This window comes from Ochlerotatus camptorhynchus, unplaced genomic scaffold (genome assembly GCF_037179485.1).
Source record: "Ochlerotatus camptorhynchus isolate MF236.1 unplaced genomic scaffold, CSIRO-AGI_Acam_v1.1 ptg000304l, whole genome shotgun sequence".
NCBI lineage: Eukaryota > Metazoa > Arthropoda > Insecta > Diptera > Culicidae > Ochlerotatus > Ochlerotatus camptorhynchus.
Genome location: NW_027040792.1, coordinates 2,833,365 through 2,848,479, shown reverse-complemented (window position 1 = coordinate 2,848,479; position 15,115 = coordinate 2,833,365). Strand labels below are relative to the sequence as shown.

The following is a 15,115-nucleotide window of genomic DNA, read 5'->3' as shown; positions in this document are numbered from 1 at the left end:
TTCTGGACTTGTCCTGTTAGTTCTCTGAACAAGAGATGAACGGCTGAAGTTTAATCAATTGATAAGTTCTCTGTACATGCTGTAGAAGTCCTCTGTACTTGCTGTAGAAGTCCTCTGTACTTGCTTTAGAAGATGTACAGTAAGGTCTCTGTGCTTGCCCTGGAGCATAGACTTGATAACTTGCCCTGGAAGTCTCCAGCATTACGATAAAAGTTCTCTGGAAAGGCCCTGGAAGTCTTATGTACTTGCAGTGGAAGTCCAGTAAGTTTTCTGAACTAGAGACGAACAGCTGAAAATCTCTTAAATCAACGTAATTGTTCATCTGTACTAGCTCTAGAAGCAAATACTGTGAATTCTCTGTAAATGCCCAGGAAGTGTTCTGGACTTGCCCTGGAAGTGCTCGGGAGTAGCACTGAAAGTCTTGTTTTGGAAGTCTCCTGAACTTAAGTTCAAGCCCACACGCCTTGCCTTTGGAGATTTCTGTTTGCCGAGCAGGATCTCTTGACTTTCCCTGGAAGACAGGACTTGCTCGGTGAATCCTTTGGATTAACCTTATGTAAGTTCTCAGCAAGAATTCGCTTGTACTTGCTCTAAAAGTCTTCCTGACATGCCGTGGAAACCTTATCTTCTTGCTCTTGGTGATTTTCGGGACTAGCATTGGAAGTCATCTGAACGTACTCTTGATTTGCCTCAAGAAGTCAGCTGCATTTGCCCTGGATGTCCTCTAGACTTATCCAGACAATGCTTGGAAGTCCTCGGAACTTGCTCTGATAAACCTCTGGACGTGCTCTGGAAGTTCTCTGGACTTGTATTGGAAGTTATCTGGAGTTGCCCTAGACATTTTCAGGATTTACACAGGATTTTTTTAGACGAGCGTTGGAAGTCCTCTGGGCCTGTCATGAAAGACCTCTGGACTTGCCGTGGAAGTCCTCTAGATTGACATTGTAAATTCCTAGAACTTGCTCTAGAAGTCCTTTGTAATTACGCTATAGAAGCCGGATTTGCCGCCATGGATCCAGACGATGCTTGGAAGTCCTCGGAACTTGCTCTGATAAACCTCTGGAACGTACTCTGGAAATCCTCTGTACTTGCACTGAGGACTTTCCTGGCAAGATTTTCAGTGTCAGAACTTGCTCTGGAAGTTCTCTGGACTTGTATTGGAAGTTATCTGGAGTTGCCCTAGACATTTTCAGGATTTACACAGGATTTTTTTAGACGAGCGTTGGAAGTCCTCTGAGCTTGTTCTGAAAGACTTCTGGACCTGTCGTGAAATTCCTCCAAATTTGTCCTGAAAGACCTCTGGACCTGTCGTGGAAGTCCTCTAGATTGACATTGGAAATTCTCAGAACTTGCTCTAGATATCCTTTGTAATTACGCTATAGAAGTTCTCCGGATTTGCCCCCAGGAAGTCTTCTATATACCAATGCCCGATCGTCTTCCAACCCTCGTAGCGTATTTTGCGATACCATGATGGATCACAACAATCCCCCTCCCCCTTAAAGGCTACGTCATTTTTGCATGATTAGGTGCACCAAATCTATTAATGCTTTCCGTAGGAATTTTATATGACATTCTCTGGGAGTCCTTCGGATTTACTGCATAGAAGTTCTCTAGATTTACCCAGGAATTCCTATGCACTTTCTGAAAGTTATCTGAGCTTCCTTGTTCTTCTTCGCATTTCCAGCTTATTTCTTATCGCATATTAGCTTATTGCGTGCTCTCAACCTGGTGTCCTAGATGCACTTCCACAGTTATTAATTAAGAACTGTCTATGCCTGTACCAGTTTTGCATTAGTATAATTGTGTGGCAAGTACAATCATATTCTATGCCCAGGGAAGTCGAGAAGTTTTCCAACCCGAAAAATTCCTAGACCGAGCCGGGAATCGAACCCAGCCACCTCCAGCATGGTTTTGCTTTGTAGTTGCTTCTATTCTGGACTTGAATTGGAAGTCCTTCGGACATTTCCCGGGAATACATTGACCTTACCCACTGGTATTTCTGTAGAATTGCACTGTAAATCCTCTAAAATTGCAACACAAATTCTGTGGTCCGCAAGTCCTGTAGAAGTGCTAAACAAGTTATGTGAGAATGTCTTCAAACTCCAAAAGGCTCTGTAGAATTATTTCTTTGTAGTTTTCTATCGAAACTACTGGAATGGCAATACAAGCTTTACAAATTTGTCTTTAATTAATGAGAAGTCCTGTGCAGTTGACTCACAAGCATCTATGAGTTTTACACAGAACCTATTAAGTAGAATAGAGTTTCGTTACAAGTACAAAGGGTTTTGCTCGAAAACTCAGTGGAGTTACATGACAAGTCTTGTACAGTTGAACGAGTCCTGTGAAGCTATCTTACAAGTTCTACGTTCCCTAGTTCTCCAGAAATGATCCACAAGATCTACAAGGCGCCGACCTACAATGTCCTATGGAGTTGGTTGGTTGAGTTTCTTTATTTAGGAGGCTTTCAGGCCCGAGGTCCAACCCCTTTGGAGTTGTCTACCTGGCCTGTAAATCTGTCCTAAAAGTTCTGAGCAGTACCTGTTAAAGCATCTGGAGTTACAGTACAAGAAATGTGGAGTTGTAAATTCTCTCATTATGAAGAGTTGCTCTAAAAGTCATGCCCCACAACAATTAAAGTGGGATTTCGTAACAAATCCTGTGGAGTAACATGTTCTGTATAGCTACTTTCTTTTGGGTGGAGTTGAATGACTGAATTCTGTGAATCAATCTACTAGACAAGCCCTGTGAAGTTATTCTTCAAATTCAAACCAGCTGCTCCCAAGTCCTACAGGATTGCTCCGCAGGCTCAGTGAAGTTGAGCTACAAATTCTACAGAGTTGTCGACCAGGGCTTTAAATTTATCCCAACAGTTGCCTCTATAATTACTGCCATAATGCTCTAGTAGAGTCCAGTAGACTTGACCCTCGAGTCTTTGTTTGACGTTTTTGGTCCTAACAGTTACAATTCCGGAGGTGTTGCCTTAACATTTCATGGAGTTGCTCTCAATCTCAAGTTTGTGCAGAGTTGCTTCAGTAGCATCCAGTAGTGTTGACCTTCAAGTCATGTGCGATTGTTCAACTGCTCTGTGGAATTGTCCTATAAATCTTGTAGACTTTTCCAACAAGCCGTAAGGAGTTGCCTCAAAAGTTGCGATCTCATTTTTCATAATCAACCGACAAATGTTAGTACTCTAAATGAACTGCAGTATTCGTCCACATGCCCTCTGGAGTTGATTCAGAAGACCTATGCGAAATTCTATGGAGTTGTCCTCAAATTCGGCAGACCTCAGTCCTAAATGATTTGTCGACAAGTCCCATGTAGTTGTTCCACAAGTCCAGGATAGTTGACCTACAAGTCCCTGTGCAATTGTCTATCCGCTCTGTGAGTTTGTCATGTAAATATTGTGAAGCTACTCCACAAGTCTTCTGATGTTGTTAACCTAATGTTTGTGAAGGTTCCAACAAGTTTCACATGGTTGTACTTAAATTTCAAATCCTATAGAGTTGCTATAAAGTTGCTTCAAGATGTCATAAAAAACCCTTTTTGAAATGTTAGCTCTTGTGCTACTGGAGTAGTTCCAAGTGTCCTATGAAGTCAATGAAGTGCTTTCTGTTCCCGTTGGAAGTTGTCTAAAGGGTCACCCACATTAGATCCGGATGTGACGAGTTGCGGCAAAGTGACAGCTAAATCTATTGTCTACCTGTCAAATTTACGTCAAAGCAACGCAAACGGATCTAATGCGGGTGGCTCTTAAGAGTTACTTAAATATCTCCAACTTCCGCTCGATTAAAAAAGATTTAGAAGATTTCTAGATGAAAGCTTCTAACTGAAAATCCAGAAATTGAAAAAAAAAAGTGTTAGAGTACAATGTTTGCCAAAATTCGCCAACATCAATAAGTCATCAGTCAATTGCTTTCAATCAGCCTATCCAACGATTACAATACTTTCTTCCCAATTTACGACAAAATAATTGTACACATTCCAAATAAGACTCCACACCACTTAGAACCAAAATATACTGAAATACCAGTGTTCCCAGATCGATTTTCCGCGCTTTCCGCATCTCAAACCATGCCAACTCTACACATCTTATTTCGCTGACATCGCTCGCGTAGATCTTCGCCGCGCGGAAGCGGCAAAAGACCGTGCAACTTCAGGCACGGCCAACCAGAGGAACGCAAATTATGCTGTTCCGGTGCAACAGTTTAGAGTTATTTCTTTTCAATGCATCGTGTGCCCCTGCTGGCTGGCTGCCGCCGCACCGCGACTGACAGTATGAAGAGAAGAGGTCACACGTGTGGCGGTTGGCGGTGACGGTGGGCAACAGAAAACTATGCTTAGAAAAGGGTTAATTGTTGAATGGAATTCTCCTTCGATGCCCTTTCTCTCGTTCCGTACCACCATCATCATCATCATCAGCATCGGTCGGATGGTGAACGTGTGCGAATGCACCAGAAGGAGTAACAATTCACATGACTTCTCGTTTGGCAGAGAGCAGCGCTGGTGATGGAGATGATCTCTGTGGCTTTTGTTCCGAAGGAACGTGTGCCGTTCACACAGCAAATTTAATGTTAGACTTGTGGGAAAAACTAACCCCGGGTTCAAATTTCAGCTGCAGTTCATTTCCCTTCGGAGCGGAAACCACACATTCGAATGTCACAATATGATTGACGAATCATTTTCGCGCCGCAAAACTGGCAGCACTGCTGTCAAAAAAAGAATAATATTGTTGCAAATAGCACTTACTCTTCTTGCAGTTCGATGCCACTGTCGTCCAGGCCTGCTAGGCTGCCATCTGACTGCTGCTGTTGCTGCTGCTGCTGCTGCTGTTGCTGGATGTGATGCATGGGATGATGATAGTGCGGGACATGGTGATGGTGATGATGGTGTACACTGTTTACAGTGGTGCCAGCTCCGGCCAGCACTGCTGGGGAATGGAAGAACTCCCGCTCGGCGTGCTCCGGCAGGGGTGTCGGCGTTTCGAAAACCAACGTTTCCACCATCGAACCCTTGGACGAGCCGAATGAGACCCTAGAATCCGGAGAAAGATACACAAAGAAAATCAATTAGTATCATTATCACCAGCAAAAGCGCACACGAACGCATCCGAAACGAATCGCTTAATTCGGGTTTCACTTCGCGGTCGACACGGTTGACCTAGTTTGGACAATTTTCAGTTTTCCGTTGGCTGGAGTTTGACAACCGAGAGCCGGTGAATAACAGTACGGCACCGATTCCGCCCCAAGCCGCAAAAGTGACCCAAAGCCGTAGCCACACATGGAAATTCGACGAGATAACAGCACAAAAATAACGAAAACCAGACCCATCTCAAAGTCAAACTTTGCGGGTGTAGTACCAAAAAAAAAACAGACAACTGCCACTGCGGAGTATCAATGAATGGAATGAATTATTCATCGTGGTAGAGGGTATCCACATGTGAAATAGAAGAGTGGAATGCACACACGATATTTTCCGCCTGTCTTGTTCTCAAAACGCGAAAAAAGGCAGAACTGTCACTCGCAAGCTTGAACCCACGAAAAGAAGGGGTGGGGAGGAAAGCCAAGTAGGCGGTGGAGGGTCATTAAACAGTTCCAAAACTGTTTCAACTGCGATGCCATTGTTCGCAGTAGGCCGCGTTCATGTGTGCAATATGTTTTATTTTTGCCGAAATGGATACAAATTGTTCGGTTTTTATGGCAACTAACTAGCGTTTTATAGCAAGCCATTTGTTTTCCCGGAGGGGGTAATTGGTCGTAAAATGTGATTGTGTTGTCAGTCAGTTCGAGTGAGCAATAAATCGTCGTCGTCGTCTGTCAAATTAACTGATTCGGATAACAACTTGCCGATTACTGTAGTTGGGAAAAGCCCTTTCCCTTTTGTATGTCTATTATCTTCGGACAGTAATGGAATAACAGCAGGGGAAAATGAAGTCAAATTAATATAAGTCACGAGCCAAAACAGTGAAATTTCCCCGCCTCACGCCCTTTTTCCAGCTTTAATCGAAACCGAAAGAAGGAAAAGATGAATCCAACACTCAACCCAGAGCAAAGTTAATTGAAAAGAACCATAACAATAATTCATTTCGTAGTAAAGATAGAGCACCGCCAGCTTGGAGGGCCTAAAAGCGAGTATTGTAGCTGCTGCTACAGTAACGATAGTTATCTATCACTCACTTATAATATGGCGCGAGGCAATCAACTACTGTACTGTAGTGTTTCAGAAATTCCTCGTTTGGAGAAAAACACCGAAATTTTAACGATAAATGCAAAGTTTTCTCGGTGGGGGAGGGTGGTTATAAGAAGGTAGGGGGCGCGGGGCAGTCATTAACCTTGAGGTCTGGTTTAAGTCAAACGAAATACTTCCTCGTGTGTTGGCTTTGCTTCTTGAAGCGTGGAAGTGGGGGACCGTTCTTAGTGAATCATATTTTTAAACATTTCAGGGAATTTTTCTGGAGATTTAATTTAATAAATTATATATTACCGTTATTTTAGGCCATTTTCGAATGTAGTCACGATGTCAAGCTGTAAAATGTATGCATAATGATTCCTAATCTGGATTAAATCCTTATCCTCGATTCGATAAGCACCAAGAGAGGATTAAACTATAAAAGCACGCATCCATTCTCTCACGTATTGTAGAGAGTGTCTATGTGTAAGTGCATTCACGAGAGAGCTGTCAGACTGATAGTTCTGGAGTGCATTTTGTGAATAGGTCGTATGTAACAAATGCAAACAAATTGACATTTTAATGCTACCAGACAATACTCTGCTTACTCTTTCTAAAGGCAAAATTTGGGCCCGCTACCTCATTTCTGTTTCATTTTCGCATCAAAATCGAAAATCTATCGCATCGAAAATAGAAACAATTTTTTGTTGACCAAAACAAAACACCCCAGACAACCAGAATGCATGTATATTCAAAGTTGTTTTCGTGATATACAAACATATATACAAACAAACAATTCGTATAGAATGCAAATAAATGGTTTATACGTACACAAGTGGAGGCCATATACGTGCATATTTTAATTTAATTTTAAACGAGTTGATTTACAATCACATACGATTTAATCTGTAATAACAAATTCATTTTGAAAAGTCTTACGATGTAATCCGATTTAATTTGTGATACAATACGACGGAAAAATGAGTCATCGCATAATAGTCGGAAATTTGCATTTTATACGATTTAACTTAAACGTAATACGAGGTATGCCATTCTTATATGCGATTTTGACTTAAACTGTAGCAATTTACGATACTGTTTGTACATTGTTATACGACTTTTGGTTGTCTGGGACCTCGTTTCTCTAATTGACAAAAATGTTACATACGACCTAATCAAAAAGGACTCCTGCAGTTGTTTTTATGTTCGACATCCGACTGATCCAGAAGCAAACATCGGCTACTTGCCGGTCTAGGAACTTCTCTCAGCTACAATGCAAAGCGTCGCAGGTTCTTCATCACAATTCTCTTGGTTAAGAAAGGGATCCTGGGGATTGCTCGCATTCTTAAGCTTCCGTAAAGATCAGAATTTTTCAGGACATTCAGAGAACTTCTTAAAAGTTAAGAGTTGTTTCGAAGGGGTCAACAGCTTTAACGAAGTTAATTGACCCCCTTGGAAGTTTAGGAAACTTACAAGAAGTCCAAAAATGTTTAAACTTCTCTGATATTACGTAAACTTTTCGGAATATTCTGAGCTTCGCGAAAGTTCTTGAAAGTTCTTTGATGTTTTATGATAAACATATTGTCCCTGTTCTCTGCCCCCTGTTTTGGGGGTTCTCTTAGCTCAAAAGGAGCAGAAATATATGAGACGTGATTTGAACTGTTGAACAGTTCTAGATCTACGTAATAATACCTGGTCATCCTGAAGTAGTGAGAAAATATCATGAGGACTTCCTTTAGATCTATATCCTGAAGGTCTTTGGAATAATTTCTGAGCAACCTGGTACTGAGAAAAAAAATATCTGAAAAACGTGACTTGAATTGTTGGTCACTTCTAAATCTACAGAATAATACCTGTTCCTCCTTGTTCATCCTGAAGTGTTGAGAAAATATTCTGAGGACTTTCTTGAGATCTTTGATATCCTGATGCACTTTGGAATAATTTCTGAGCAACCTGTTATCATGATAGATCATTCTGAAGTCTTTGAAAAATAGCCAGAGGACTTCCTTTAGATCTTTGATATCCTGGATGTTTTTGGAATAATTTTTGAGTAACCCGGTAAAAGTATATTGCTGTTTTTTTCCTTGCACTTGGCTTGTACTCCAACAGTGCTGCTAGCCATTGTGCTAGCACTGTCAAAACATAGTGCCATCAACTGCTCCCAAGAAATCTGCATCGCTGTCAGGACCTCAGAAATGCTATTGAAGATGGTCGTCGCGCCTGTTTTCAACAACCGTCTCACACCCACGAATGTTACCGTCGGCCGATCATTATCAATATACCTGATGACAATCGCCAACTGCTCGTGGTAGCCACAATCGCTCGTCTCATCTGCAATGATTGCCACTGGTTTTCCTCGCAAGGTTTTTGCAATGTCCCGCAACATTACATTGTGCAACGACGTAATCATGTCATTTTGAATACGGTTACTTGTGTACTGGCATTTTTTGGTACCTTCCGCCAAGTGTTTTCTAGCACAGGATCGTAGTTAGCCAACAACTGGGAGGCACACTTTCCCAGAATGTTCGGCCACCTTTGCTAAGTATGCGCACAATATCGATGAAATGTTCCATTATATAGCGATTTTGTAGCCGCTTTGCCTTATACCCCGTACAGACAGACTATGGCCTATATTATGTAATATAGGCTGTCTTGCAATGAGCACTCATACATCTAGTTTTCACTGAAAATCCTATATGTGAGTGCTCGGGGTGACAGGAAATGATGCCGAACATTCAGCATAAAGATGATATAATGGACAATCTCGAACTTATTGCAACGCACAGAAACAGCTGTAACTTTTTAACCACGGTAACAAATGACTTGACATTTTCAGAGAAGATTCTTCGACGAATTCTTAGTAAGGCAAAAATAGAGAAAGGTTCAATGGCAAACTAATACCTACTTTTCAATTAGGGAATCCAAAAGCTGTCTTTAAACTTTGTACAGTTGCAAAAAATTCCATCCTCAGAATTCCTTGAGGTTCTTTTCGGAATTATTAGAACTCTATGAGCTCTTTTGAAATACTTCTGAATCTGAAATTATTTTTAGAACTTCTTGACTTTTACTCACAACACCTTAGAACTAAAATTTCCTTAGAGTTTCAGAAAAATTTCCTCAGTATTATCCAGAAATTATTCCCGGAATGATCTAGAAATTATCGGTACTCCCTTGAAATTTTCCTCAAAATCGCTTTGGAATTTCACTCAAAATTTAATTTTCTCGGTATTCTTTTTGGAATTATCTTGGAACTATCTGCAGGATTCACTAGAAATTATTCGCAGAATTTTCTTGGAATACTCTCCAAAAATCCTTTGGAACTGTCCTCAGAATGCAATATTCTTGAGGTTCTTCTCGGATTTTTTTTAGAACTCTTCTAAGAACTCTTTTGAAATTCTTCTCAGAAGTCCACTGGAATTATACTTAAAACTCTTCATGATTTTTTTTTCCCATAACATATTGGAACTTAAATTCCTTTAGAGTTTCAGAAATTTTTCCCGGAATGAACTAGAAATTATCCTCGGAATTCGCTTGAAATTTTGCTTAAAATCTCTTTGGAATTTCACTTAAAAATTGATTTTCTAGTTATTATTTTCGAAATTATCTTGGAAATATCTGCAGGATGCACTACAAACCATCCGCAGAATTTTCTTTGAATTCTCTCCAGAAATATTTTGGAACTGTTTTAAAAGTTCAATATCCTTGCGGTTCTTTTCGGAATATTTTTGAAAGAACACCTTGGAACTTAAATTTCCCAAAAGTTTAAGAAAAATTTCCTCAGTATTCTCCAGAAATTCTTCCCAGAATGAGCTTGAAATTACCCTTGGAATTCCCTTGAAATTTTCCTCAACATCCCTTTGGAATTTCATTCAAAATTAGATTCTGTCGGTATTCTTTTCAAAATTATCATGGAACTATCTGCAGGACTCACTAGAAATTATTCGCAGAATTTTCATGAAATCATCCCCAGAAATCTTTTCTTTTGGAACTGTCCTCAGAATTCAATACCATTGAGGTTCTTCTCAGAAATGTTCAATAAAGCTTGCCCCTCCATTCACAAGAACTGTGCAATTTTTACACAAGGAATTTTCAATTCAACTTGCCCGCAGCAGATTGTTGCAAATCTTACACCAGAAATTTTCAATTCAAACTATCCCCCAGGTAATTTTAAACCAGAAAATTTAAATTGACCAGAGCGATGCAAATTTTCCACCGTTAATGTTCAATAAAAATTGCTTTTCTAATCTTCTGCTTGGTGCAGATTTCCTTTTTCCATTTTCACCAGACATTTTTAATATAGCTTGCATCTCCTATCATCAGAATTTTGCAGGTTTTCCAACAAATATTTTCAGATTTTTCATCATAAATTTTAAGTAAAGCAGTTTCCCTCCAATCATCAGAATGGTGCAAATTTTAAACCAGAAGTTATTATTAAAGTTTGTTCCTCTATTCAGAAGAAGGATGCAAATAAAATAACAAAAAAAAATCCTAAAAGCTTGCCCATCCGTTCACCAAAACGGTGCAGATTTTCCACCATAAATTTTCAGCTTAATTTTAAATAAAGCTTGTGCCTTCATTTATCATACCAGTGCAAGTTTTCCACCAGAAATATTCTGTTCATATCCTTTATCAGAGCAATGTAAATTTTGCACCAGCAATTTTCAATAAAGCATGCTCCTCTATTCACTTGAACGGTGCACCAAAAATTGTCAGTGAAGTTTGTTTCACCATTTACCTTTGTGGTGCAATTTTCAGGTTTTGTCTCTTCATGCACCAAAATGTTGCAAATTTTCCACCATAAATTTTCAATGAAGGTTGCATTCATCAGAACGATGCAAATTATGCACCAGAAAAATGAATAAACCTTGCTTCTACATTCACCACAGTGTTGCGAAGTTTCCACCAGAAATTTTCAGTTAAATGTGCACCTACAAATTTTTATCGTGAATCAATTTTTCCACCAGAGTTATTCATTTTGATTAATCGCTCCATGCACCACCTTGATGATATTTTTACACCAGAAATATTCAATAGAAAGCTTTTTCTTCCATTTACCACCACGAGGGTGAATTTTTTCAACCTTAAATTTACCCTCTTCTTTTAACCCTCCATGAACCACCTTGAAAAAAAAAAATCCACCAGCATTTTTTGTATGCACAACTGTGGTGCAATTTTTTAACCAAAAAAATTTCATCGATTTTTCAACTCATTTTGAACTTATATTCAATTTTCATATTGCCGTACTCTAGCGGAACTATATTACTACATTACTACATCAGACCATCATCTAGCTAATCAATTATCACACTAAAGTTTCATACTAGATAGCATTTCCAACCAATTTCCTTCATGAAATGACATTTAGAATCCAGATACGAATAAAAAATCTTTCGAAATTCTGAAATACTGCACAAACCTGGAATATTACAATCATTCCAATATATTGAGGCTCACCTTACATTTCAGTCGATAATTTAAATGGATTTGATGCATCCCTTATAACTTTTCTCTGGTTTCAAAGATTACAAAAATCTTCATCTTAACAAAGCTTATGCACTGCTAATTACTTACAGTTTGAATTATTATTTTCCGCTTTTTGAATTTAACACAGGAATTATCGCAATGTACGAAATGCACATTTTGAAGCTAGTTCAACTGCTAGTTGTGTTTTCTAAAGAAAGTTGGAACAAAGGAATCAAAATAAAAAATCTGAAAAAAAGTTATTGAAATCAAGATTATTACTCGTTTAAGGTGGAAGGAATTGAGAGCTATATTTTATATGCTTACCGTTACTTGTTTTGGTTCGCTTTTTGCTAGTCATTTTGTCGGTTTACGATATTTTTGACTAAATGGTAAAACATAATTTTTTTATGAAAATCTTTTAAAAAGGCAAATTTTACCTTATTAAAGTGTTTTCTACATTTTGATAATTTGCATCTATCACCCACGCCACCAAAGAAGAGCTAAAAGAGTGCAATTGTCCGTTGATTGATTTTTTCGATTTCTCCAACAACATACTTTACAGTAAAATATTTAATTGAAGAAATCGAAGTGAATAACGTAAGTAATATTTGTACTTATGGGCAGTTTTTGAAATATTATTACAAAACATCACCACTGGCACGACTCGTCATTCAAGTTTCTAAAAACACTGCATTCACTTGTCAGTAGCCATGAGACGTTACTCCCCTAATAGATTTGCTATGGTTATTTTTATTAACGACGTGTTAAGGAAATCATCCAAACCATTTGTGGAATAGTTCGATCACTTGGGCTATCGTTCGTTCATGGTATTTCTTATTAGGATCGCCACTGAGTTTACAAAAAGTGATGGAAAAGTGACGCTCATAATCGCTCCAGTGACGCGACTCGTCACCAAGTGACAAAAAAGTGATTCTAGTGACACTCATAATCGCTCCAAATCGACGGAACGATATCCGTTTGGATCGAAGTGGTGGCTGTTAATTGTCCGCGCTGGTTACTGCAGATGAAAGAGCGATTGGATTCAGGAGCCGGGTACGGATGTCGTTAGCGGACAATTCTCGCGTCAATGTTCTAATAAACAAATCTACATTGATCGAATCTCTTCATCGAATCTCTCTTTCTTAAATGAAATGGCTACAAAAACGTTTCCTTTAGTCTTTGTCGTTTTAAAAGCTAGATTTTTGCTTCTTCCATCGAAGTGTTGTTGAAAATATCCGGAAATATCTTAACACGGCCACGATTCAAAGAGAAAGTCGATGGAGAGAATCGATCAATGTAGATAGGACCTTTTAAAAAGTGACGCGAGAATGTTTAGTCCTGTTCTTTTTTATGCAAATAACATTTTTTGTGTATGTGTGTGTGTAATAGCGGAGAGAGCCAGATTTTGTTTTGGCTGCGTACTTGTTGAAAATCTCGGATTTTCTTTAATACCCCGAAATCGGGGTGGGCTATTAAAGTGAAATCAGAGATTTAAATTGAGGATAATACGCCATGGTGCTTAGCAAAATCGAGGATAATACGAGATTGGCGTATTATCCTCGATGGAGCTTACCGCTATTAGACACAGAGACTGTCAGAATCTCCAGTCCTGTTTTAGACTTAGTCGAAGAGAAACAAGTAGGGTTTTTGATCTAATTTCCGTCCTACTAAGCACAACCCAAGCTTTACCTCTCTTTTTTGAACGAGTTTACACAAAAAATTGAATATTTCTGTTAAAGATGACTTCTATATTTATTCACCTTTTCATACGTACCGTTGGATTTGATAAAGAGTCACAAATTGTAGAGATATTGTTTAAAATCTAATACTGCTTCTTGATTCTAAATTCGTTCTACGAGTTGCAATTCCGTCCTAACGCATTGAAACTCAATTAGATTTTTTTCGTCCTACGGATAAACGTTAAAAGGGGGTTTTGCTAGGAGCGCTTCTTTTGTTTTGAGAACAATAAGCGTAAATATTCATACAATGCGCTCTAACAGGATTTATGTTGTAGCTAATGAACTAACGCATCGGAACAAACCTATTATTGATTTGTGCATGGTGAAATCATTGATATTATTGATCTTTTCTGATCGATAGAAAGGAAATGGGCGATTACGACGAAGTAGTGCTCTACCCTAGATGTTGTCCAATATAACTAAGACGAATTTCATACCAACTCGACTAGCGGTTGGCAGTACCCTCTCAGATTCCAAATGAAACTAATTGAGTGTAAATACTTTGAATTTTTAGGCCTCTCTGCATACTTGTTTTCCGGAAATAAAACAGGCGTGCCCGTGCTTCGGTTCGCGTGAAAAGGGCCTAACAAGTTGTGTTTACAAAAGTTGACATACCTTTTTCAAATATTAGGCGACATTTTATTATTTATCATCATGTATACTGAAAAAGTGAAACCCAATGCAACCATATGTCAAAGCCTCAACACCCCTTGAGAATCTAATTATCGAGAACTGATCCCATAGTTCAAACGAAAATCATTTCACAAGAAAAGAAAACGAAACCCAAGACCCTGAACCTGGTCTGTGCAGTGAGACAGAAATTAGGCGATTAAAAAGAAACCATCCCGTTTTCTTTTAAGGCACCGCTGCTACAATTGTCGGAGCTGGAGATCTGTTCGGAAATCTTTCCTATTTCCAAACGAGATCGTAAAACTGGACACGGAACCTAATTGTGGTGAAAAGTCTCCTAATTAGCCTTGCTTGGCCGGTATCTTCACTGCGTACTGCTGGAGCTAGAGCTTTTGGAAAGAGATATTACCCACATGCTTAGTAAGATTTTATCGCATCATTAGAGTGCTCTAATTTTCACTCGACTTGAACAATTTTCATGAGCTCATCATTGGCATCATTGGGAAAGCAATTGTATCCGAGCGATTTGCAAAACTAAGATGTGTATGGTGAATTCAAAGTGTACACCAATTTGACCACAATCTTATTGGTAGGGGAACATGCATAAATGACGTAGGCTCTGAAATTGGCCAAAAATATGCTGCGTCATGTATCGATGGTCCCTTGGGCTAATTGTGGTGATTCAGCAAAACAATAGAGTAGCTCAAACTGTAGCTGTGAAAATGTCTTACTTACTTGGATAAGTATCCCACAGTAAAGAATCAACAGGTTCGAATGGAAGCTTTCTAAAAACCTCCCAATCGAATTCAAATTACCAAAAAATAAAAATCAATTTCTAGCTTCCGGGCATGACATATCAAATTAAACAAAAATTAATAACTTCCAAATTGATATCCGATAGGCGTCTAATCACCTCCAGCAGTAGCCAGCTACCAATACCGGTGGCGTTGCAGTGTCTCTAGCTAGAGCGCCAACTATTTCCCCGCAGGCCACCACATTTTCCTCACCTTTCACGCAGCTGTCTTTCCAAATCGAATAATTCCATTTTTATCGCTTCCTAACTGTCACTTTCGTCGGCGGCCCCAAAAGCCGATTCGTTTTCATTTCCCCCAGCGACC

The 15,115-nt window shown here is 39.2% G+C and overlaps 1 protein-coding gene across 1 annotated transcript in view; it reads right to left on the bottom strand.

Moving 5' to 3' along the window:
- Positions 1-15,115, bottom strand: part of LOC135707157 (uncharacterized) — a 443,094-nt gene that overhangs the window by 190,406 nt on the left and 237,573 nt on the right. Inside the window, exon 4 of the mRNA XM_065228898.1 lies at positions 4,747-5,031. Coding sequence (XP_065084970.1) covers positions 4,747-5,031 — 285 coding nt within the window. The remainder of the gene's footprint in view (positions 1-4,746; positions 5,032-15,115) is intronic.